The sequence below is a fragment of the Heteronotia binoei genome, chromosome 6 (assembly GCF_032191835.1).
Source record: "Heteronotia binoei isolate CCM8104 ecotype False Entrance Well chromosome 6, APGP_CSIRO_Hbin_v1, whole genome shotgun sequence".
Taxonomy (NCBI): Eukaryota; Metazoa; Chordata; class Lepidosauria; order Squamata; family Gekkonidae; genus Heteronotia; species Heteronotia binoei.
In genome coordinates this window covers 138,166,628-138,189,474 of record NC_083228.1, presented here as the reverse complement: position 1 = coordinate 138,189,474, position 22,847 = coordinate 138,166,628, and the positions used below count along the sequence as shown (strand labels likewise).

Below are 22,847 nucleotides of genomic sequence, written 5' to 3'. Positions count from 1 at the left end.
AGCGCCTGCTCCAGCTGCAACGCCACTGAGGATGTTCTCCGCAGCTGAGAATGAAACGTCTGGAAGGAAAACTTTCTCCAGTAGAACACGGCACTTGATCCCGAAAGATTCTACAAACCCTAATGATGTTACCAGCCGTGAAAACCTGAAATCTTTGATACTTCCTTGTGTACTTCCTTTGATACTTCCTGCCCCAGAGGTTCGTTGGAATGTAGTATTTTGGGAGAGGGAGACAATTTTCTGCTGAGAAGCTTATTGGAAGCTCTGCGGTTACTTGAAGGTGGGTGAATTTAAAACACGGCGCCATCTTCCAAAGGCCTGAAGAGCTTGGTGGATCAAGTGAAATCTTTAATTAGAGCTTGTTGACTATATTAAAATTTTGGAAGCCTTTTTTCAGCTGTGCAAGTTCTACTTGTAGTATAATGTCTTATCATAGGATGTTGCCCTTAGGGCCATTACACTGAAGATCTGGAAAGATATTGGATTTATATCCCATCCTATACTCTGAATCTAGAGCTGTGATCACACACATTAAATAATGCACTTTCAGCCCCCTTTCCATGCACTTTCTAACTGGATTTGACTGTGTGAACTGACAAAATCCAGTTGGAAAGTGCATTAAAGTGGGTGGAAAGCGCATTATTTAGTGTGTGTGATCACAGCCTCAGAGCGGTCACAATCTCCTTTACCTTCCCCTCCCCCAACAAACACCCTGTGAGGTGGGCAGACTGAGAGAGCTCTGACAGAAGCTGCCCTTTCAAGGACAACTCCTACGAGAGCTCTGGCTGACCCAAGGCCATTCCAGCAGCTGCAAGTGGAGGAGTAGGGAATCCAACCCGGTTCTCCCAGATAAGAATCCGCACACTTAACCACTATACCAAACTGGCTCTCTGAGTTGAGTTTATATTTGTTGTTGTTCAGTCGCACGGTTGAGTCTGATTCTTTGCGACTCCATGGACTACATCACGCCAGGCCCTTCTATCTTCTGCCTTCCTCTTAAATTCACTCAAATGAGTTTATATACCACCCCCCATCTGCTCCACATCTGGCACTATATTATCACGTTTCCTGTCTGTGCTGGGACTGAAAAAGCGGGCTTCAGTTTAGGCAAACTATGAGCAGCAGTTCCTGGCAAACGTTTCATTGGGGGTCTCGTCTAGATGGTGTGGAATGAAGCCATAAAGTAGGGGAATGTGTGGGAAGGTTGGCCTGCTAATTGGTCGGTGCACATGAATGGTCTGAGTGGATTTTACAGTGAAGGAAAAAGAACCACAAATCCAGACTGCGGTCACTGAAAAGTGCTCGGCGCCCAAAAATATTTGGGGCATTGTTTCCTTTTTAGCTTTCCTTGAGGCAGCTTCTGCTTTCATGTGCTTGTGGGGGAATTTATGCATTTGCACGAGAGAGGGGGAACTCCTCAGTCATTGCACAAAGTCGTGTTGTTGAAATGACCAGTCTTCTGTTGAAATGACTGTGTTGTTGTCTGTTGTTGATATGACCAGTCATCGTAAGAGAGCGCTTACAACAAAATTGAGAGCCAGTTTGGTGTGGTGGTTAAGTGTGGGATTCCCTGCTTCTCCACTTACAGCTGCTAGAACGGCCTTGGGTCAGCCATAGCTATCGCAGGAGTTGTCCTTGAAAGGGCAGCTTCTAGGAGAGCTCTCTCAGCCCCACCCACCTCACAGGGTGTCTGTTGTGGGGGGAGAAGATACAGGAGATTGTAAGCTGCTCTGAGTCTCTAATTCAGAGAGAAGGGTGGGGTATAAATCTGCAGTCATCTTCTTCTTTCTTGGGTGAGTCCGTGGCTCACTTGGCATGCAGAAGGTCTCCGGTTCATTCTCTAGCATTTCCAGTTAAAAGGATCAGGCAGTACATATGAACATATGAAGCTGCCTTATACTGAATCAGACCTTTGGTCTATCAAAGTCAGTATTGTTTTCTCAGACTGGCAGCAGCTCTCCGGGGTCTCAAGCTGAGGTTTTTCACGCCTATTTGCCTGGACCCTTCTTAGTTGGAGATGCCGGAGATTGAACCTGGGACCTTCTGCTTCCCAAGCAGATTCTCTGTCACTGAGCCACCGTCCCTCCCCTAAAGTAGATGATATGGACCAGAGAAAAGCAACACACTCCGTATAGAAAATACTCAGTATAATCCAAGTTATGTGATTTTTTTGGTAAACTCAAACAATTCAGTGATACAGAGAATAAACCATCCTGTGCGCAACACAACTACTGTCCAAAGAACCATGCCGTTTTTAACTGTAGTCCAATGAATGATAACAGAACTGGTCCAATTTCGTTTCGGAAGTATCCTTCCTCAAGGGTCCGTCTTTTGCACTCATAGGTTAACATTCTGGTCACCGCACCTCAAAAAGGATATTGCAGCATTGGAAAAAGTGCAGCAAAGGGCATCTAGAATGATTAAAGGATTGGAACACTTTCCGTATGAAGAAAGGTTGAAACGCTTGGGGCTCTTTAGCTTGGAGAAACGTCGACTGCGGGGTGACGTGATGGAGGTTGACAAGATGATGCATGGGATGGAGAAGGTAGAGAAGGCTGCTGCTGGGACTACCTCAGTGGGAACATGTGCAGCCTGGGCTGCGGGACCTGCACTGGCTGCCGGTTGTGTACCGTGTTCGCTATAAGGTGCTGGTTATCACCTTTAAAGCCCTATATGGCCGAGGACCTGCCTACCTTAGGGACCGCCTCTCCCCATATGTTCCCCAGAGAGCACTGAGATCTAGCTCCCAAAACCTCTTAAAAATCCCTGGGCCAAGAGAGGCTAGACTGAAGAAAACCAGGGAGCAAGCCTTTTCAGCAATGGCCCCTCGATGGTGGAATCAACTTCCAGAGATGGTGCGAGCCCTGCGGGACCTGAACCAGTTCCGCAGGGCTTGCAAAACCTCTCTGTTTCAGCTTGCCTTTGGGACAGAACCTGGTTAAACGGATCTGTAGCCATCCCGCCATCCTGTACATGATCGCGATCTATTGCACTTTATAGCACCGTTTTATCCATCTAATTAACTATGTGATTGAATTTGTAACTGAATTGTATTTTAAAATTGTTTGTTTTATATTGTATTTTACTTATATCACGGTGTTCCGTGTCTGTGAGCCGCCCTGAGCCCGCCATTGGCGGGGGAGGGCGGGATATAAAAATAAATTTATCTTATCTTAGAGAAAGAAGTCATTTTCTCCCTTTCTCATAATACAAGAACTTGTGGGCATTCAATGAAATTGCTGAGCTGTCAGGTTAAAACGGATAAAAGGAAGTCCTTCTTCACCCAAAGGGTGACATGTGGAATTCACTGCCACAGGAGGTGGCGGCGGCTACAAGCATAGTCAGCTTCAAGAGGGGATTGGATAAACATCTGGAGGTCCATCAGTGGCTATTAGCCACAGTAAATTATTGGTACTGTCTGGGGCAGTGATGCTCTGTATTCTTGCTGCTTGGGAGAGGGGCAAAGTGGAAGGACTTCTAGCCCCGCTTGTGAACCTCCTGATGGCAGTTGGGGGTTTTTTGGCCACTGTGTGACACAGAGTGTTGGACTGGATGGGCCATTGGCCTGATCCAACATGGCTTCTCTTATGTTCTTATGTGACCCAGAGTGTTGGACTGCAGGTGCCATTGGCCTGATCCAACATGGCTTCTCTTATGTTCTTATGTGACACGGAGTTGTGGACTGGAGGGGCCATTGGCCTGATCCAACAGGGCTTCTCTTATGTTCTTATGTGACCCAGAGTGTTGGACTGGATGGGCCACTGGCCTGATCCAACAGGGCTTCTCTTATGTTCTTATGTGACACAGAGTGTTGGACTGGAGGTGCCACTTGCCTGATCCAACATGGCTTCTCTTATGTTCTTATGTGACACAGAGTGGTGGACTGGAGGGGCCATTGGCCTGATCCAACATGGCTTCTCTTATGTTCTTATGTGACCCAGAGTGTTGGACTGGATGGGCCATTGGCCTGATCCAACAGGGCTTCTCTTATGTTCTTATGTGACACAGAGTGTTGGACTGGATGGGCCATTGGCCTGATCCAACATGGCTTCTCTTATGTTCTTATGTGACACAGAGTGTTGGACTGGAGGGGCCATTGGCCTGATCCAACAGGGCTTATCTTATGTTTTTATGTGACACAGAGTGTTGGACTGGAGGGGCCATTGGTCTGATCCAACATGGCTTCTCTTATGTTCTTATGTGACACAGAGTGTTGGACTGGAGGGGCCATTGGTCTGATCCAACATGGCTTCTCTTATGTTCTTATGTGACACAGAGTGTTGGACTGGGTGGGCCACTGGCCTGATCCAACATGGCTTCTCTTATGTTCTTATGTGATACAGAGTGTTGGACTGGATGGGCCATTGGCCTGATCCAACATTGCTTCTCTTACGTTCTTATGTGACCCACAGTGTTGGACTGGAGGGGCCACTGGCCTGATCCAACATGGCTTCTCTTATGTTCTTATGTGACACAGAGTGTTGGACTGGATAGGCCATTGGCCTGATCCAACATGGCTTCTCTTATGTTCTTAGGTTCAGTAGAGTTGAAGTGCCATAATACATCTCCTGGCTTTCCTAATTCTTTCTGGAATGCTACTGCCAATCCTTCAGCACTTGAGAGGTTGGAGACAGTGTGTCGTGTGTTCCAATGGCAGACTGAATAAGCGAACGAAGTCAGGAGCTTGCAAATGGCTAGGGGCTCCTTAAATTCCTGTCTGTTATATGTCCACAGCATAGGGCAGAAGAAACTTTCTCAGGGTTTTCATTGTCATTTTTTGCAAGCATGTTTTGAATAAAATTCCAAAACATATGAAGCTGCCTTCTACTGAATTAGACCTTCGGTCCATCAAAGTCAGAATTGTCTACTCAGACTGGCAGCGGCTCTCCAGGGTCTCAAGCTGAGGTTTTTCACACCTATTTGCCTGGACCCTTTTTAGTTGGAGATGCTGGGGATTGAACCTGGGACCTTCTGCTTACCAAGCAGATGCTCTACCACTGAGCCACAGCCCCATTCATGGGTCTCCACGGTCTCAAGCTGAGGTTTTTCACGCCTATTTGCCTGGACCCTTTTTAGTTGGAGCTACCGGGGATTGAACCTGGGACCTTCTGCTTACCAAGCAGATGCTCTACCACTGAGCCACAGCCCCATTCATGGCTCTCCAGGGTCTCAAGCTGAGGTTTTTCACGCCTATTTGCCTGGACCCTTTTTAGTTGGAGATGCCGGGGATTGAACCTGGGAGGGACCTTCTGCTCTACCACTGAGCCACCGTCCCTCCCCTAACCATATATGACCTTTCAAACTTGGCTGAAATGTTAGACAAAAAGAAAACGTTATTTCAACTCAAGGGTCCTGAAACAATTTAGTGGCCCAGGCTTAGTAACAGTGTTCCCTGTAAGCCAGGGGTGGCCAATGCTGGCTGGGGCTGATGGGAGTTGTAGGCAAAAAACATCTGGAGAGCTACCATTGGCCACCTGTGCTCTATGCTGTGGGGGTCTTTTGAGCAAAAATTCAACTTTGTGAGCTCCTGGCATCAACGTTGTGAGCTGCTGCATGCATTAGTTTGCTCTGGAGTTGTCCTTCCTGAGCTGAGACAAAAGAGGATGAGCCGGAGGCTAAGAAATTGTGAGCTAGCTCACACTTAGTCAACTTAGCGGGGACAGTGCTTCGTAAATGTGGGCGAGTAACTTTTCCCTTGGGTTTTTTTTTGGTGTGAATTTTGGACGTAGCGCTCGCATGATCTGTGGAAACGGCATTTTTGTTTTCGTGTCCTCTCTGCTTCTGTAGGCTCTGATTCCTCTAGCAAACGTGGCCATGATCGACTATACCCTGGAATTCCTCACCGCAACGGGAGTGGAGGAAACATTCGTCTTTTGCTGCTGGAAGTCGGCGGAGATCAAGGAGCACTTACAGTAAGAGCAGGCACGCTTTTTAAGAAACCCAACTAAGGAGCCCCCTCTCTTCTACTTCTTTCAGTCCCTCCAAGCTTCAAGGACAGCTGTTCTTGCTGCTGACAGCTAGATGGGTGTTTCTATAGGCCGGTGGTAGTCAATCCCCTGAAATCGTACACTGCTGGTAACCACAGGTTAAGGAATATTAGAGAAGACCACAGAGGACTTCCTGGTTCTAGCAATGTCGAGGCTGGAAATAAACCAGAAAAATGGAAGAGGGGAGCAGTGTTTTCTTCCCAAGGATTAAAAAAAAAAAAAAAGTGGCAAATATCAGAAAGTTAGGAGTACCACCAGGGGTAGGGCAAATCTCTTATGAAAATGTTTCTCTTTTTGTGTGAGAGAAATCTTGTCTTCTATTCCAACATAAGGAGAGCCCAGCTGGATTAGACCAGTGGTCCATCTAGTCCCACATCTTGTGTCACACGGTGGCCAACCAGTTCTTCTGGAAGGCCAACAATGTCACGGCTGGGGCCGGGTCAGGCAAAGTCCAGAGGCAGTCCGAGGTCTGTAGCCAGCAAGCAGGAGTGTCCGAGGTGCCAAATCCAAATCGCTGTGCAAGTATCGCAGGTCCGAGGTCCAGAAGCCGAGGTCAGGGAGTCCAGAAGTCAAAAGCCAAAGTCAGGGATTCAGGAACCAAAGTCAAGCCGGAGTGGATGCTAGAACGTCAGGGAGATGACTAGTTGCTTCCACAAAGCCTCCTCCCAAAGCCCACAGCTATATAGCCCTCTGCTGGCTGTTGCCCATTTGTGCTAATTGCTGGCTCTGGGAGGCAGCCAGGATCCTGTTACAACTCAAGCATCCTTGCTCTTAGGAGGGCCAGAATCCTCTCAAAACTCAGGACTCAGGGAGCGTCTTGCTTGTGAGCGCGCCGCCCTCCTCCGATCCCTGAGGTCCTGACGGAGGCGGTCACGCACACGAGCCACCCGAGAGGGCGAGGCAGGGGGGCTGGGATCTTCTTCAGCAGGAGGCAGGGGTACTGGTGCAGGTGGCAGGGGTACAGTTTCCTTGGCAGACTCGTCTTCCTCTGCAGGGTCCCCAGCACCCATGACAAACAACATGGCATAGAGGCCAAGGCCTTCATAAGAACATAAGAAGACAACGACATTGGATTTATATTCCATCCTCCACCCTGAATCTCAGAGCGGCTCGCAATCGCCTTTATCTTCCTTCCTCACGACAGACATCCTGTGAGGTGGATGGGGCTGAGAGGGCTCCCACAGCAGCTGCCCTTTCAAGGACAACTCCTGCGAGAGCTATGGCTGACCCAAGGCCATTCCAGCAGGTGCAAGTGGAGGAGTGGGGAATCAAACCCAGTTCTCCCGGATAAGAGTCCGCACACTTAACCACTACACCAAACTGGCTCTCAGTCCTGCTGGATCAGACCAGTGGTCCATCTAGTCCAGCATCCTGCCTCACACAGTGCCCAACCAGTTCCTCTGGAGGGCCAGCAACAGGGCAGAGAGGCCGAGGCCCTCCCCTGATGTTTTCATCTGGTTCTGAGATTCAATGGATTAGTTCCCTTCAATCTCCATGGCTAGTAGCCATTGACAGACTTATCCTCCATTAATCCATCTAATCTTCATCGATAATAGTTTATTTCTGTGGCCATCATTGCACCCTCTGGGAATGAATTCCACATTTTAATCACCTTCTGTATAAAGTAGTATTTTCTTTTGTCCATCCTGAATTCCAAATGTATAGCTCAAAAAAGGGTTTTCTAATTTTTTTTAGTGGGAAAATTTGGACATTTTGGGGCGCACCATCTCCATCTCAACAGCATAGCATTAAGGAGCTAAAAAGCAGATAGAAGCCCAAGGGGTAGTGGTTGGTTGGTGGCTCAGTGGTGGAGCATCTGCTTCGCATGCGGAAGGTCCCAGGTTCGATCCAAGGCATCTCCAGTTAAAAGGACCAGGCAGGAGGAGATGGGAAAGACCTCAGCCTGAGACCCTGGAGAGCTAAGGAGGGGGGCTGTGGCTCTGTGGTTGAGCATCTGTTTGGCATTCAGAAGGTCCCAGGTTCAATTCCCGGCATCTCCAGTTAAATAGGACCAGGCAGGAGGAGATGGGAAAGACCTCAGCCTGAGACAATGGAGAGCTAAGGAGGGGGGCTGTGGCTCTGTGGTAGAGCATCTGTTTGGCATGCAGAAGGTCCCAGGTTCAATTCCCGGCATCGCCAGTTAAATAGGACCAGGCAGGAGGAGATGGGAAAGACCTCAGCATGAGACAATGGAGAGCTAAGGAGGGGGGCTGTGGCTCAGGGGTAGAGCATCTGCTTGGCATGCAGAAGGTCCCAGGTTCAATCCTTGGCATCTCCAGTTGAAAAGGACGAGGTGGTAGGTAATGGGAAAGACCTCAGCCTGAGACCCTGGAGAGCCACTGTCATCAGGAAAGCACAGACTCCAAAGTGTTGCTCATACAACTTGAACAGTGTATTGAAAGCCATTTCTGAATAATACATTACAAAAGCAAATTGCAAATGGAATCGGATGCTTGCAATAGGAATGCATAAAAAAGGCACGGGCACAAAATCATCAGTAAGATGATACAAGCAGATACATGGGCAGTATTGAAGCATGAGTAAATGAAATAGAATTCTAAACCAGTTTTACAGCAGTAGAGGACACACTAGATAATGGAGAGATAGTGAACCACAAGCCTTGTAAATATATTTGGAACTAAAGGTTGCAAACCACAGCAAACTTAATGCATGTCAGCCAGTCTAAATATTAAATTTAGAGCTCTGTATGGCCTGGGACCTGCCTACCTTTGGGACCGCCTCTCCCCATACGTACCCCAGAAAGCACTACATTCAGGGTCTCAAAATCTCCTTAAGATCCCTGGGCCGAAAGAAGCTCGATTATCCACCACCAGAGCTCAAGCATTCACAGTAATAGCCCCCACTTTGTAGAACGCTCTCCCCCAAAACATCAGGGCCCTGCGGGACCGGCCACAGTTCCGCAGGGCCTGTAAGATCGAATTATTCAAACTCGCCTTCAGCGGTTAGGGAGAGGTGGCTGTTACTTTGCAGCACCAATATTCTCACTGACTTAATATAATGGAAATCAGAAACCTGCCATCTTGGGCTTTTAATGAATGGATTGATAACTTGATATGTATGGAAATGTTTTATTATATGTTTTACTTTTATATTTAAAAAGTTTTATTGATTTAAGCTACAATAGAGAAGCATTGCGGAAAATACATCAAAAGAGGGGAAAAGAGGGAAAAGGGGCCTTGACAGAATGGGGGAAACAGAAACCAGTACAAATATATCAATTATAATTCCACCTCCCAATCAAATGCACAGATCATTCTACCCACAAGTATAAAAATCTCCTTAAATATGACCTTCCTTTCTTCTTTTACCAGAATTAAAAAAAAAGAATATATATATTTTTTAATCAACTAGTAAAGCGATGTAAATCTAAACACAAATTTAATATAACCAGTTAAGAATATTCTATGTTTGATAATTCTTAATGCTTTGAACTGCTGTTAGCTGCCCTGAGCCTTTTAGGGGAGGGCGGGATATAAATATGATTGATAGATAAATAATTGCCGCCCTTCTGTCCCTTTGACTTTAGAATTAGCATAGATAACTCACTCACTTTGCTTCCACCCGTGTTCTTTGCCAGGAAATCCAAGTGGTGCCGTCCGACTTCTCCAAACACAGTACGGTTCGTGACCTCGGACCTCTACCGCTCCCTTGGAGACGTACTGAGGGACGTGGATGCCAAGTCTCTCGTCCGTTCTGACTTCGTCCTTGTCTCCGGAGACGTGGTGTCCAATATTAACATTTCCAAAGCTTTGCAGGAGCACAGGTTGGTGTTTGGGGGGAGGGCGACAGCCTCTCTGGATCTTCCAAATCTATTTCATTTACTTATTGAAACATGTTTATCTCGCCTTTCCTTTTAGTGCCAGGCATCTAATAATAAGAGTAAAAAAACGAAGAAAAAGGTTAAATAGCAAGCCCCCAATCTCCCCCATTCAAAGATGCCTGACATTCATATGAAAACAGAAAGGAACAAATAGAAGAAGACTGCAGATTTATACCCTGCCTTCTCTCTGAATCAGAGACTCCGAGCGGCTTACAATCTCCTTTATCTTCTCCCCTCCCAACAGACACCCTGTGAGGTGGGTGGGGCTGGAGAGGGCTCTCACAGCAGCTGTGCTTTCAAGGACAACCTCTACCAGAGCTATGGCTGACCCAAGGCCATTCCAGCAGCTGCAAGTGGAGGAGTGGGGAATCAAACCCGGTTCTCCAGATAAGAGTCCGCACACTTAACCACTACACCAAACAAAATACGGCTACACCAAGCCATGTGCCAGCAAACCAAAAAAGGGAGAAAGACGACAGGTGACAGCTTTATTGTGATACAAAAAGCCCCATGTGCATTTTGCCATAGCAGCTTCATTGGGGGATCAGAAGGAGAAGAAGCATGGGGTTTCATACCCTGCCCTTCAGTACCCAAAGGAATCTCAGAGCAACTTTCCAAAACCCTTCCCTTCCTCTCCCCACAACAGACACCCTGCAAAACAGGTGGGGCTGAGAGAGCTCTGAGAAAACTGTGACTGACCCAAGGTCATCCAGCTGGCTTCACGCAGGGAAGAAGACTGCAGATTTATACCCCTCCCTTCTCTCTATATCAGAGACTCAGAGCGGCTTACAATCTCCTATATCTTCTCCCCCCACAACAGACACCCTGTGAGGTGGTTGGGGCTGAGAGGGCTCTCACAGCAACTGCCCTTTCAAGGACAACCACTACAAGAGCCATAGCTGACTCAGACCATTCCAGCAGCTGCAAGTGGAGGAGTGGGGAATCAAACCCGGTTCTCCCAGATAAGAGTCCGTGCACTTCACCACTACACCAGTAGCACTTTAAAAGGGAGGAGCTTTCATGAGTCACTACTCAATTCCTCAATCTTATTGAAGAATTGAGCAATGACTCACGAAAGCAGCTATCCTGCCACCAATTTCATTAGTCTTTAGGGTGCTTTCCAGACTCTTGAGAACCAGTTTAGTGTAGTGGTTAAGTGCGCGGACTCTTATCTGGGAGAACCGGGTTTGACTCCCCACCCCTCCACTTGCAGCTGCTGGAATGGCCTTGGGTTAGCCATAGCTCTGGCAGAGCCAGTTTGGTGTAGAGGTCAAGTGTGCGGACTCTTATCTGGGAGAACCGGGTTTGATTCCCCACTCCTCCACTTGCACCTGCTGGCATGGCCTTGGGTCAGCCATAGCTTCTCATAAAGGTTGTCCTTGAAAGGGCAACTGCTGTGAGAGCCCTCTCAGCCCCACCCACCTCACAGGGTGTCTGTTGTGGGGGAGGAAGATAAAGGACATTGTGAACTGCTCTGAGATTGAGTGGAGGGCGGGATATAAATCCAATACCATCTTCTTCTTGTTCCTTTCTACTGCTACAGATGTCTAACTTCTCCCCATCTCGACCTGTTGGAATTGTATCTTCCTCTTATACATCACTTCTGTTAAAATCTCTCCCTGTTCTTCCTTCCCTCTCAGGGCACGGCGTAAAGCGGAGAAGAATGTGTCCGTGATGACGATGGTTTTCAAAGAGTCCTCGGCCGGTCACCGGGCCAGATGTCAAGAGGATGATGTCATCCTCGCCATGGACGGCGTGACGAATCGGGTTCTCCACTACCAGAAAACGCACGGGCTGAAGCGCTTCCGGTTTCCCGTGGTGGGTGGAAAGCAGAGCCGGCTCAGCCAGCAGCGTTCTCTTTAGACTCCATGGCCAAGGACACTGAACTGTTCCTTTCATGATGCAGGGTTCCAGGGCCGCAACTTGAAATACTGACTTAGTCCTGGGCTTTTGCTTCAGGGCTGTGGGTGGTTTTATAACTGGAACTTCCTTCCTTCCTGAGAGTCAGTTTGGTGTCATGGTTAAGTGCACAGACTCTTATCTGGGAGAACCAGTTTTGATTCCCCACTCCTCCACTTGCAGCTGCTGGAATAGCCTTGGGTCAGCCACAGCTCTGGCAGGAGTTGTCCTTAAAAGGGCAGCTGCTGGGAGAGCCCTCTCAGCCCCACCCACCTCATAGGGTGTTTGTTGTGGGGGAGAAGATATAGGAGATTGTAAGCTGCTCTGAGTCTCTGATTCAGAGAGAAGGGTGGGGTATAAATCTGCAGTCTTCTTCCTTCCTTGCTGCTTGCCTGCCTCCCTGTCTTGCAGCTCTCAAACATCTGACATTCATGTCTTGGGGCTCTCAAACATCTGATGTTTATTCTATGTGGCTCTTAAGTTAAGCAAGTTTGGCCACCCCTGGTTTGAGCCATACTGGAGCATTCCAGGGTCTTCAGGACTCCCCTGTGAGTTATTGACTCCGGTGTACAGTCGGTCTTTCCCAGTCTGGCACTGATACAACACAGCATAGTGCAATTGGCATTTTCTCAGTCACAATTTCTGGTTGGGGTCGCAATCTCTCTCGAGAATGAGTGTCCTTAATAGGTTTAATTGTCCCATGTGTCAAGTGCCTTGCCATTTCGTCTATTTGCTGAAAAACTCACTCTCGTCTCCTCGCTCTTTTGCTGCGGCTACCTCTTTGTAACAGTTATCTAAATGCCTTCACACTGGTCTGAAGGGTTGCTAAGGGAAACCAAGGACCCTGCCTCCACATGAACATATGAAGCTGCCTTCTACTGAATCAGACCCTCGGTCCATCAAAGTCAGTCTTGTCTACTCAGACTGGCAGCGGCTCTCCAGGGTCTCAAGCTGAGGTTTTTCATGCCTATTTGCCTGGACCCTTTTGAGTTGGCGATGCCGGGGATTGAACCTGGGACCTTCTGCTTCCCAAGCAGATGCTCTACCACTGAGCCACCATCCCTCCCCAATGAGGTAGCAGGTGAACATATGAAGCTGCCTTATACTGAATCAGACCCTTGGTCCATCAAAGTCAGTCTTGTCTACTCAGACTGGCAGCGGCTCTTCAGGGTCCTTTTTGCCTGGACCCTTTTTTGGAGATGCCGGGGATTGAACCTGGGACCTTCTGCTTACCAAGCAGATGCTCTGCCACTGAGCCACCGTCCCACCCTCTTAGGAGCACCTGCGGAAGGGGCCTGGGAATGTCTTGGTGGGGGAGGGATTGCTGCTTCCCGCTTTCCTTTGAAAATGTAACGGTTTAAGTTACCTTATAAAAGAGGGCAAAAAGCCCGCCTTGCAAGTCTTTGCAAAGTTCGTCCAGCCTGTAACCTGAATCCCGTCCAGTTTCTCCCCTTGATGCTGTCAGTCAGACAATGGAATCTTTTGCAAGGTCTTCACGGTGTTTTTCCTCATCTTTCCAGAGCTTATTCCAGAGCAATATAGAAGAAGTGCAAGTACGGCATGACTTGCTGGACTGCCACATTAGCATCTGCTCTCCTCAGGTACGTCCCGGATGGAGTCGCTGATGTATGTTGTATTCCGCCATCAATTTATTAAAAACCTGAAATTTAGCACCATAAATGTTAATTTTAATTGGAATGTTGATTTAAACGATGGTTTTATAATGTGGTATTTATTGAATTATATGATGTTATTGTATTGTATTGAACTAATATGCTGTGAGCTACCCTGAGCCTGCTTCGGCGGGGAGGGCAGGATATAAATAAAAAGTGGTATTATTATTATTATTTTGTGTGTTTGGAGGGATTTATATCTTGCTTTTTTCCTCAGCCAGGATACAAAATGGCTTGGGAAATTGTTCCCCTTCCCTCCGTTTTCTCACAACAACCCCATGAGGCACGCCAGGCTGAGATTTTGGACATGCCCAGGGGTGGAATTCTAGCAGGAACTCCTTTGCATATTAGGCCACGCACCCCTGATGTAGCCAATCCTCCAAGAGCTTTCAGTAGGCCCTGTATGAAGAGCCGTGTAAGGAATTCTAGCAGGACCTCCTTTGCATATTAGGCCCCACCCCCCTGATGTAGCCAATCCTCCTGGAGCTTCCAGTAGGCCCTGTATGAAGAGCCCTGTAAGGAATTCTAGCAGGACCTCCTTTGCCTATTAGGCCACGCCCCCCTGATGTAGCCAATCCTCCAAGAGCTTACAAGGCTCTTTTTTGTAAGCTCTTGTGGAGGATTGGCTACGTCAGGATTGGCCTAATATGCAAAGGAGCTCCTGCTAGAATCCCGCCCCTGGACAGGCCCAAGGTAGGATTGCAGGGTTCGACTCAGGAAATTTCTGGGGACTTCGGGGGTGGAGCCAGAAGATGTTGCGGCTGGAGCCATGAGACGTTGCGGCTGGAGCCAGGAGACGTTGGGGGTGGAGCCAGGAGCAAGGTTGTGACAAGCATAATTGAACTCCAACGGGAGTTCTGGCCATCACATTCCTTGTAAATGTCTTCCCTTCATTGGGAATAAGGAAGGAGAGGGGCACCTTCTTCTGGGGCTCACAGAACTGGACCCCCCGGTCCACTCTTTTTGAAACTGGGGAGGGGGACTGTTTGAGGAGAGGCAGCAGATGCTATGCTGAATATTGGTGCCTCTACCTCAAAAAAGTGCCCCCGCAGAGGTCCAGATACCAGTGGATCAATTCTCCATTATTCTTCATGGGGACTGGTCTCCATAGGGCAGGGGTGGCCAACAGTAGCTCTCCAGATGGTTTTTGCCTACAACTCCCATCAGCCCCAGCCATTGGCCATGCTGGCTGGGGCTGATGGGAGTTGTAGGCAAAAAAAAACCATCTGGCGAGCTACCGTTGGCCACCCCTGCCATAGGGTATAATAGATTTCCCAGTGGACATTCAAACCCCCCTCTCCCCCCGGCTTTCTGATGATTCCAAAGCAGGGGAGGGGCCTCCAGACCAGGGGATCCTCCGCCCACAACTTTTGGTTTAAGCAACCAAAGCGAAACACAGATAAAGGTGGCAGAGATACAAAGCAACGCTTCCGCGTATGAATGAGTCTCGATTGCGCTTCTGGAAGCGAACACAAATAAAGTTACTCTGACAGAAAAATATAGCTGGTCTTTGTCAAAATATATGTATCGCAAACGAAACATCAGCAGGAGAAGAGCCAAACGCCTAACGATGTATGTCGGGGTGGCCAGCGGTAGCTCTCCAGATTTTTTTTTCGTACAACTCCCATCAGCCCCAGCCATTGGCCATGCTGGCTGGGGTTGATGGGAATTGTAGGCAAAAAAACATCTGGAGAACTACTGTTGGCCACCCCCGATGTGTGTGTGTGTATTTTAAAAGTCCACAGAGGCACTTTCCTTTTTCGTAACTCAATTTCATAGAAGGTCCAGGAGCAATCTCCTGTGAAGCAAACAGAATGAAGGGCCACCTTAAGAACACCAAGGGGAACAGGCGAACGTCGACTGGTCAATGTAGATTTTCAGACGTGCTGGAAATTTCTATGTTTTACTGCATAAGAGCTAAATGAGGTATCTGGATATTCAAAACCCGTTTTCGCCGTCCAGGCTTTCTCTAAGCTCCAGTCACGCCAAGGCACTTCTCACTAAGATCCATAGCATCCGTTTTTTTTACAGTTCCGGGTAGGTTACTAACTTAGTACATTGACCAGCTGATGTTCACCCGTTCCCCATGGCCTCCTTAAGGTGGTCCTTCGTTCTGTTTGCTCACAGGAGACTGAGTCAGCATCTTCCATGCAACTGACTTAAGAAAAAAGGAAATTGCCTTTGTGGGCTTTTAAAATATATATATATACATCGTTAGGCGTTTAGCGCTTAGAATCATAGAGTTGGAAGGGACCTCTGGGGTCATCTAGTCCAACCCCCTGCACAATGCAGGAAACTCACAAACGCCTCCCCCTAAATTCACAGGACCTTCATTGCTGTCAGATGGCCCTCTAGCTTCTGTTTAAAAACCTCCAAGGAAGGAGAGCCCACCACCTCCCGAAGAAGCTAGTTCCACTGAGGAACTGCTCTAACGGTCTGGAATCATAGAATCATAGAGCTGGAAGGGACTTCCAGGGTCATCTAGTCCAACCCCCTGCACAATGCAGGAAACCCACAAACACCTCCCCCTAAATTCACAGGATCTTCATTGCTGTCAGATGGCCATCTAGCTTCTGTTGAAAAACCTCCAAGGAAGGAGAGCCCACCTTGAAGGAAGGAAGGAATGGAATGGAATCATAGAGCTGGAAGGGACTTCCAGGGCCATCTAGTCCAACCCCCTGCACAATGCAGGAAACTCACAAACGCCTCCCCCTAAATTCACAGGATCTTCATTGCTGTCAGATGGCCATCTAGCTTCTGTTGAAAAACCTCCAAGGAAGGAGAGCCCACCTTGAAGGAAGGAAGGAATGGAATGGAATCATAGAGCTGGAAGGGACTTCCAGGGCCATCTAGTCCAACCCCCTGCACAATGCAGGAAACTCACAAACGCCTCCCCCTAAATTCACAGGATCTTCATTGCTGTCAGGTGGCCATCCAGCCTCTGTTGAAAAACCTCCAAGGAAGGAGAGCCCACCACCTCTCAAGGAGGAAACCTGTTCCACTTCTTCCTAATGTTGAGCCGGTTCCTCCTAATGTTGAGCCGGAAACTCTTTTGATTTCTTTTCGACCCATTGGTTCTGGTCTGACCTTCTGGGGCCACAGAAAACAATTCATAGAATCCTAGAGTTGGAAGGAACCTCCGGGGTCATCTAGTCCAACCCCCTGCACAATGCAGGAAACTCACAAACGCCTCCCCCTAAGTCCACAGGATCTTCTCCTGCTGATGTTTCATTTGCTATAAATATATTTCGATAAGGCCAGTTACATTTTTGCGCTAGAGTAACTTTATTTGGGTTTGCTTTCAGAAGCGCAATTGAGACATTTATACACGGAAGCGTTGCTTTGTATCTCTGCCGCAACTGGGGTCTGGCAGCCCCAGAAGGTCATCCTGCGAATCCCCGTGCTAGAAGCGGAGATTCAGATCTGGTCCTCAAGGGATCCTAGATTGACAGTCTGTCAGCTGCCCCAGGGCAGACCCTGCTGGTGCTCAGGGGAGGGGAATGGGGACTCTTGGTTTCCTGTCATGTCATTTCACCTTTAAGCGATGCTTTAAGGAGACACTGCTTTATAAAGATGGTGACGACGATGTGGACTTCGCTGCCCGAGGATGTAGCAATGGCCACGGGAAGAAACAGCTTGGAAAGGGGATTAGATAGAGCCATGCACTAAACAGGACCGAATACAGGGGCCAGTGACGGTGGCTTGCCGTTGTCGGCCTCTGCATAGCAAACCTGGGCTTTCTCAGTGCGCTCCCATCCATGTACTAGGGGAGACACAGTTTGGTGTAGTGGTGAGGTGTGCGGACTCTTATCTGGGAGAACCAGGTTTGATTCCCCACTCCTCCACTTGCACCTGCTGGAATGGCCTTGGGTCAGCCATGGCTCTCTCAGAGTTGTCCTTGAAAGGGCAGCTGCTGAGAGAGCCCTCTCCAGCCCCACTCACCTCACAGGGTGTCTGCTGTGGGGGAGGAAGATAATGGAGATCATGAGCCACTCTGAGAGTCAGAGTGAATGGCAGGGTAGAAATCCAGTTGAGAGAGCCAGTTTGGTGTCATGGTTAAGTGTGCGGACTCTTATCTGGGAGAACCGGGTTTGATTCCCCACTCCTCCACTTGCAGCTGCTGGCATGGCCTTGGGTTAGCCATAGCTCTGGCAGAGATTGTCCTTGAAAGGGCAGCTGCTGTGAGAGCTCTCTCCAGCCCCACCCACCCCACAGGGTGTCTGTTGTGGGGGAAGGAGGTAAAGGAGATTGTGAGCCGCTCTGAGATTCGGAGAGGAGGGCGGGATATAAATCCGATATCATCTTCTTCTACTAAGCAGGGCTGGCCCCACTTATTTTATTTTATTTAGTAGGCTTACATTCTGCTTTTTCCCATAACGGGATCAGGGCAGATCACGACATAAATTAGATAATAAAAACCTACAATTCAAATTTAAAATGATACAATAAAACCCAAAAAGGAAAACAAAAAAAAATGAAATAAGGTGCCTCACCGGAGGAAAGGGCACATTTCCCAAAATACAACAGTTTTTGGCCCCAAAAGAAGTCATGGTGTTAATAATCAGATTCGGCACTGCAACAAGGCTGTAAAGCAGGGGTGGCCAACGGTAGCTCTCCAGATTTTTTTTTGCCTACAACTCCCATCAGCCCCAGCCATTGGCCATGTTGGCTGGGACTGATGGGAGTTGTAGGCAAAAAAACATCTGGAGAGCTACCGTTGGCCGCCCCTGCCGTAAAGCATGATGTCACGACAAGGGAGGCCGACTGATGGAAAAGTTGGTGGAATAGGACACCCGTTGCCTCAACCAAAAGCCCGGCAGAACAGCTCCGTCTTACAGGCCCTACGAAATGGCGGTAGCTCAGGTAGGGCCCGGATCTCCCTAGAGAGCTGATTCCACCAGGCTTTTGTGATCTGACGAGATCAGGCTAGCCTGAGCTGTCTAGCTCAGCACCAATGTTTCCCTCTAAGCTGCAGAGTCTCGTGAGCAAAAATTCTACTTTGTGAGCTGCTGGAATTAAAGCTGTGAGCTGCTGCGTCAATTCTTGTGCTCTGGGCTCCTCCTTCCTGAGCGAAGACAAAAAGGTGTGAGCTAGCCTCACGCTCACTCAGCTTCGAGGGAACGCCAGTCAGGGCCGCAAATGAGAGTATCATCTCCCCCGAAGGAAACGCTCTTTCTCCTCTTGGTCCAAAAGTCTCGTAAGGGAATCGCTTTGTCTTCTGACTCGGTTTTGCCCTCACCGCGGCTTCTCCGCTTCTTGCAGGTGGCCGAGTTGTTTACGGATAACTTCGACTACCAGACTCGGGATGACTTTGTGCGCGGCCTTTTGGTGAACGAGGAGGTGAGCCGGCGCTGGGGATGATCTGCCAGCCAGCGTAGAGGGGCGCTGAGGCCGGGCATCAAAGAAGCCGTATGCGGACGGGGCACAGGCTGGGCCTGGAGCTGTTGAGAGCCAGGAGCTCTGAGCGTTTACAGATTTTTGTTTCTTTATCTTATATTTATATATATGTTGCAAACTGGGAATTCATTTCTGTTTATTTCACGCCTACTTGCCTGGACCCTTTTTAGTTGGAGATGCCGGGGATTGAACCTGGGACCTTCTGCTTACCAAGCAGAAGCTCTTCCACTGAGCCACCATCCCTCCCCCTCATTTCTGTTTATTTAACGGAGAGCCAGTTTGGTGTAGTGGTGAAGTGTGCGGACTCTTAACCGAGAGAACTGGGTCTGATTCCCCACTCCTCCGCTTGCAGCTGCTGGAATAGCCTTGGGTCAGCCATAGCTTTTGTAGGAGTTGTCCTTGAAAGGGTAGATGGGAGAGCCCTCTCAGCCCCACCCACCTCACAGGGAGGGGTGATTCAGAGAGAAGGGCGGGGCATAAATCTGCAGTTTTCTTCTCCTCCTCCTCCTCCTTCCTCTCTTCTGTGCGTTTTCCAGACCTCTGATGCCATTGTTTAATTGCCCTGTTCTCCAGGTTGTGGGGGAGGAAGATAAAGGAGATTGTGAGCCGCTCTGAGACATTCAGAGAGAAGGGTGGGGTATAAATCTGCAGTCTATTTCTTCTTCACTACCCAAAGGAGTCTCAAGGCGGCGTACAATCTTTTTCCCTTCCAACAACAGACACCCTGTGAGGTAGATGGAGCTGAGAGGGCTCTAACAGAAGCTGCTCTTGAGAGGCACCGCAAATTGGCAAATTGGGAATTTATTTCTATTTATTTAACTGATACGCAGTTTGGTTAACTGAGAGCTGGTAGTGGTTAAGTGCGCGGACTCTTATCTGGGAGAACCAGATTCCCCACTCCTCCACTTACAGCTGCTGGAATGGCCTTGGGTCAGCCATAGCTCTTGTAGGAGTTGTCCTTGAAAGGGCAGCTGCTGTGAGAGCCCTCTCAGCCTCACCCACCTCACAGGGTGTCTGTTGTGGAGGAGGAAGATAAAGGAGATTGTGAGCAGCTCTGAGACTGAGATTCGGAGTGGAGGGCGGGATATAAATCCAATATCTTCATCTACCTCACAGGGTGTCTGTTGTGGGGGCGGAAGGGAAAGGAGATTGTGAGCCGCTCTGATTCAGAGAGAAAGGCGGGGTATAAATCTGCCCCCACCTCACAGTGTGTCTGTTGTGGGGGAGAAGATATAGGAGATTGTAAACCGCTCTGATTCAGAGAGAAGGGCGGGGTATAAATCTGCAGTCTTCTCCTCCTCCTCCTTCCTCTCTTCTGTGAGTTTTCCAGACCTCCGATGCCCTTGTGTCATCGCCCTGTTCTGCAGGTTCTGGGCAACCAGATCCACCTGCACGTGACCTCCGAAGAGTACGGGGCCCCCGTGTCCAACTTGCTGATGTACGAAGCCGTGTCCTCCGATGTCGTCCAGCGCTGGGTTTACCCGCTGGCTCCGGAGATGAACTTCAGCGACGGCGAGAGGCAGAGCTGCACCCACTCCCGCCACAACATCTACCGGGGGGTGGAGGTGAGCCTGGGCCACGGCAGCGTGCTGGAAGAGAACGTCTTGATCGGGCGGGGAACATCCGTCGGCGACAAGTGCTTTATAACCAACAGCGTCATCGGCCCGGACTGCAGAATAGGTGAGTTCCGGAAGCGGAGGGACCTTTGTCCGGGCCTGTCGTGATCCAGATGGGGGTGCCACCTGATGCTGCCGCCACTTTGGAATTAGGGTCCCTTGGGAAGCCCCGAGTCCCCTCCCAAGCCTTTCAGATCCCAAGAAAATAGGCGTGTAGACCAGGCAGAGTATTTTATTTTAAACAGGAAAACCAATAAAGGGGAGAACCGGGTTTGAGTCCCCTCTCCTCCACTTGCAGCTGTTGGAATGGCCTTGGGTCAGCCAAAGCTCTGACAGAACTGTTCTTGAAAGGGCAGCTTCTGGGAGAGCTCTCTCAGCCCCACCTTCAAAACTATAGTAACGTGGGTGAAGGAAAATAAACGTAAAGTCCCTGACGCGACTGAACTGAACTGTCACTTGTCTGTTAGGCCCCAGGCCTCGGCCTGCTTACTCTCTCCCTCAGAGTGAGGGGCTTCCTCCTAACAGCAGCTGTCCTGCCCACTCGACGTCACAGGAGGAAAGAACAGTGTTGGTCCCCAGAGAAAGCTTTTAAGCCATTCTCCTCAAAGCCTACTTGGACACTGATTGGCTGAAGCCAGTGCCAAGCATTCTGGGGATTGTAGTCTGTCTCTTTCTACTGAGACACAGGCCTCATAGGCTCCCTAGGCCCACTAGGCCTCTCTCTCACAGCACAGATCATGACAGAGCCTTTGAATATGGTGCAAAAAGATTTCACTACCCAGGCCTTTTTTTGTAGCAGAAGCTCCTTTGCATATATGCCCCGGAGAGCACTGCGTTCGGGAGCGCAAAATCTGCTATCCATCCCTAGTCCAAGCTCCGACTAAGCTCTACACAGGCCATGGCCTTCTCAGTGGCAGCACCGACGTTATGGAACGCTCTCCCAGAGGCCATAAGAGCCTGCGGGACCTCTCCCAATTCCGTAGGGCTTGTAAAACGGAACTCTTTCAGCAGGCCTACAACGACTAATGTGGGATGAGGCGGCCACTGCTATGCTGCTGAGCAGTACCATCAGTAGGACCATTAACAGATTAACAGAATAACAAATTGACAGAAAACTATCCTTGAAAGGGCAGCTTCTGGGAGAGCTCTCTCAGCCCCACCTACCTCACAGGGTGCCTGTCGTGGGGCAGGAAGGGAAAGGAGATTGTGAGGCGCTCTGAGATTCAGAATGTAGGGCGGGGTATAAATCCGATATCTCCTCCTCCATCATCATCTGTCATCCCTTCAGTGATCCTCCTTCCTGGCCTGTTTTTTACTTGACAGTCCTACTTAGAAACACCTTTAGCTCAGTCGCCTGCTGATGGTTTCAGGATGTTGGCATTCGCAAAACAGTTTTAGATGTTAAACCTGCTGGGATTTAGTCATGTGTTTCGGGTCCAACTGTAGGCAATTCTACACAAACCACTCTTTGAGTCCCCTTTCTGGGGGAAAAAAAAGAAGGCAGGCAGAAAACGTTTTCACGTTAAGAAACAGGCAGCAGTTCAGTTCTGGTGTTTGGTAGGCAACGAGGTCGTTCTGGATGGAGCCTTCCTCTGGGACGGCGTCTGCGTTGGAGACCGGGTGAAAATCCAGGAGTCGATCGTCTGCGACGAGGCGGAGGTGAAGAAAGGGGTGACGCTGAAGCCACGCTGCGTCCTCACTTCCCGGGTGAGTTTGAAGAGCTGTTGTGCTTTGGACTTAACAGTCACCATGGTAGTCTGTTGAACGGCAACTGGGGCTTTTTTTTTTTTTGTAGCAGGAACTCCTTTGCATATGAGGCCGCACCCCCTGACGTAGCCAGTCCTCCAAGAGCTTACAGGGCTTTTAGTGCAGGGCCTGCTGTAAGCTCCAGGAGGATTGGCTGCATCAGGGGTGTGTGGCCTAATATGCAAAGGAGGTCCTGCTAGAATTCCTTACAGGACTCTTCGTACAGGGCCTGCTGTAAGCTCCAGGAGGATTGGCTACATCAGGGGTGTGTGGCCTAATATGCAAAGGAGGTCCTGCTAGAATTCCTTACAGGACTCTTCGTACAGGGCCTGCTGTAAGCTCCAGGAGGATTGGCTACATCAGGGGGGTGTGGCCTAATATGCAAAGGAGGTCCTGCTAGAATTCCTTACAGGACTCTTCGTACAGGGCCTGCTGTAAGCTCCAGGAGGATTGGCTACATCAGGGGTGTGTGGCCTAATATGCAAAGGAGGTCCTGCTAGAATTCCTGACAGGGCTCTTCGTACAGGGCCTGCTGTCAGCTCCAGGAGGATTGGCTACATCAGGGGTGTGTCGCCTAATATGCAAAGGAGTCCCTGCTACAAAAATAGCCCTGACGACGACAACAAGAGACCTGTTCTCCTCAAGGCAATCCTGTCTCCTCTGGTTATTCTGGGATGGACAGGAGTTT

The 22,847-nt window shown here is 49.2% G+C and overlaps 2 protein-coding genes and 1 non-coding gene across 3 annotated transcripts in view; 2 read left to right on the top strand and 1 right to left on the bottom strand.

Moving 5' to 3' along the window:
* Positions 1-22,847, top strand: part of LOC132574464 (cytochrome P450 2J2-like) — a 585,507-nt gene that overhangs the window by 336,823 nt on the left and 225,837 nt on the right. The gene's annotated exons all lie outside the window — the stretch shown is intronic.
* Positions 1-22,847, top strand: part of EIF2B5 (eukaryotic translation initiation factor 2B subunit epsilon) — a 58,580-nt gene that overhangs the window by 10,572 nt on the left and 25,161 nt on the right. Inside the window, exons 2-8 of the mRNA XM_060242710.1 lie at positions 5,788-5,912; positions 9,586-9,771; positions 11,469-11,646; positions 13,248-13,328; positions 18,663-18,740; positions 20,165-20,477; positions 21,975-22,120. Of these exons, the coding sequence (XP_060098693.1) occupies positions 5,788-5,912; positions 9,586-9,771; positions 11,469-11,646; positions 13,248-13,328; positions 18,663-18,740; positions 20,165-20,477; positions 21,975-22,120 (1,107 nt within the window). The remainder of the gene's footprint in view (positions 1-5,787; positions 5,913-9,585; positions 9,772-11,468; positions 11,647-13,247; positions 13,329-18,662; positions 18,741-20,164; positions 20,478-21,974; positions 22,121-22,847) is intronic.
* Positions 5,078-5,149, bottom strand: TRNAT-GGU (transfer RNA threonine (anticodon GGU)). Its single transcript has one exon. It is a non-coding gene; the product is annotated as a tRNA-Thr (tRNA).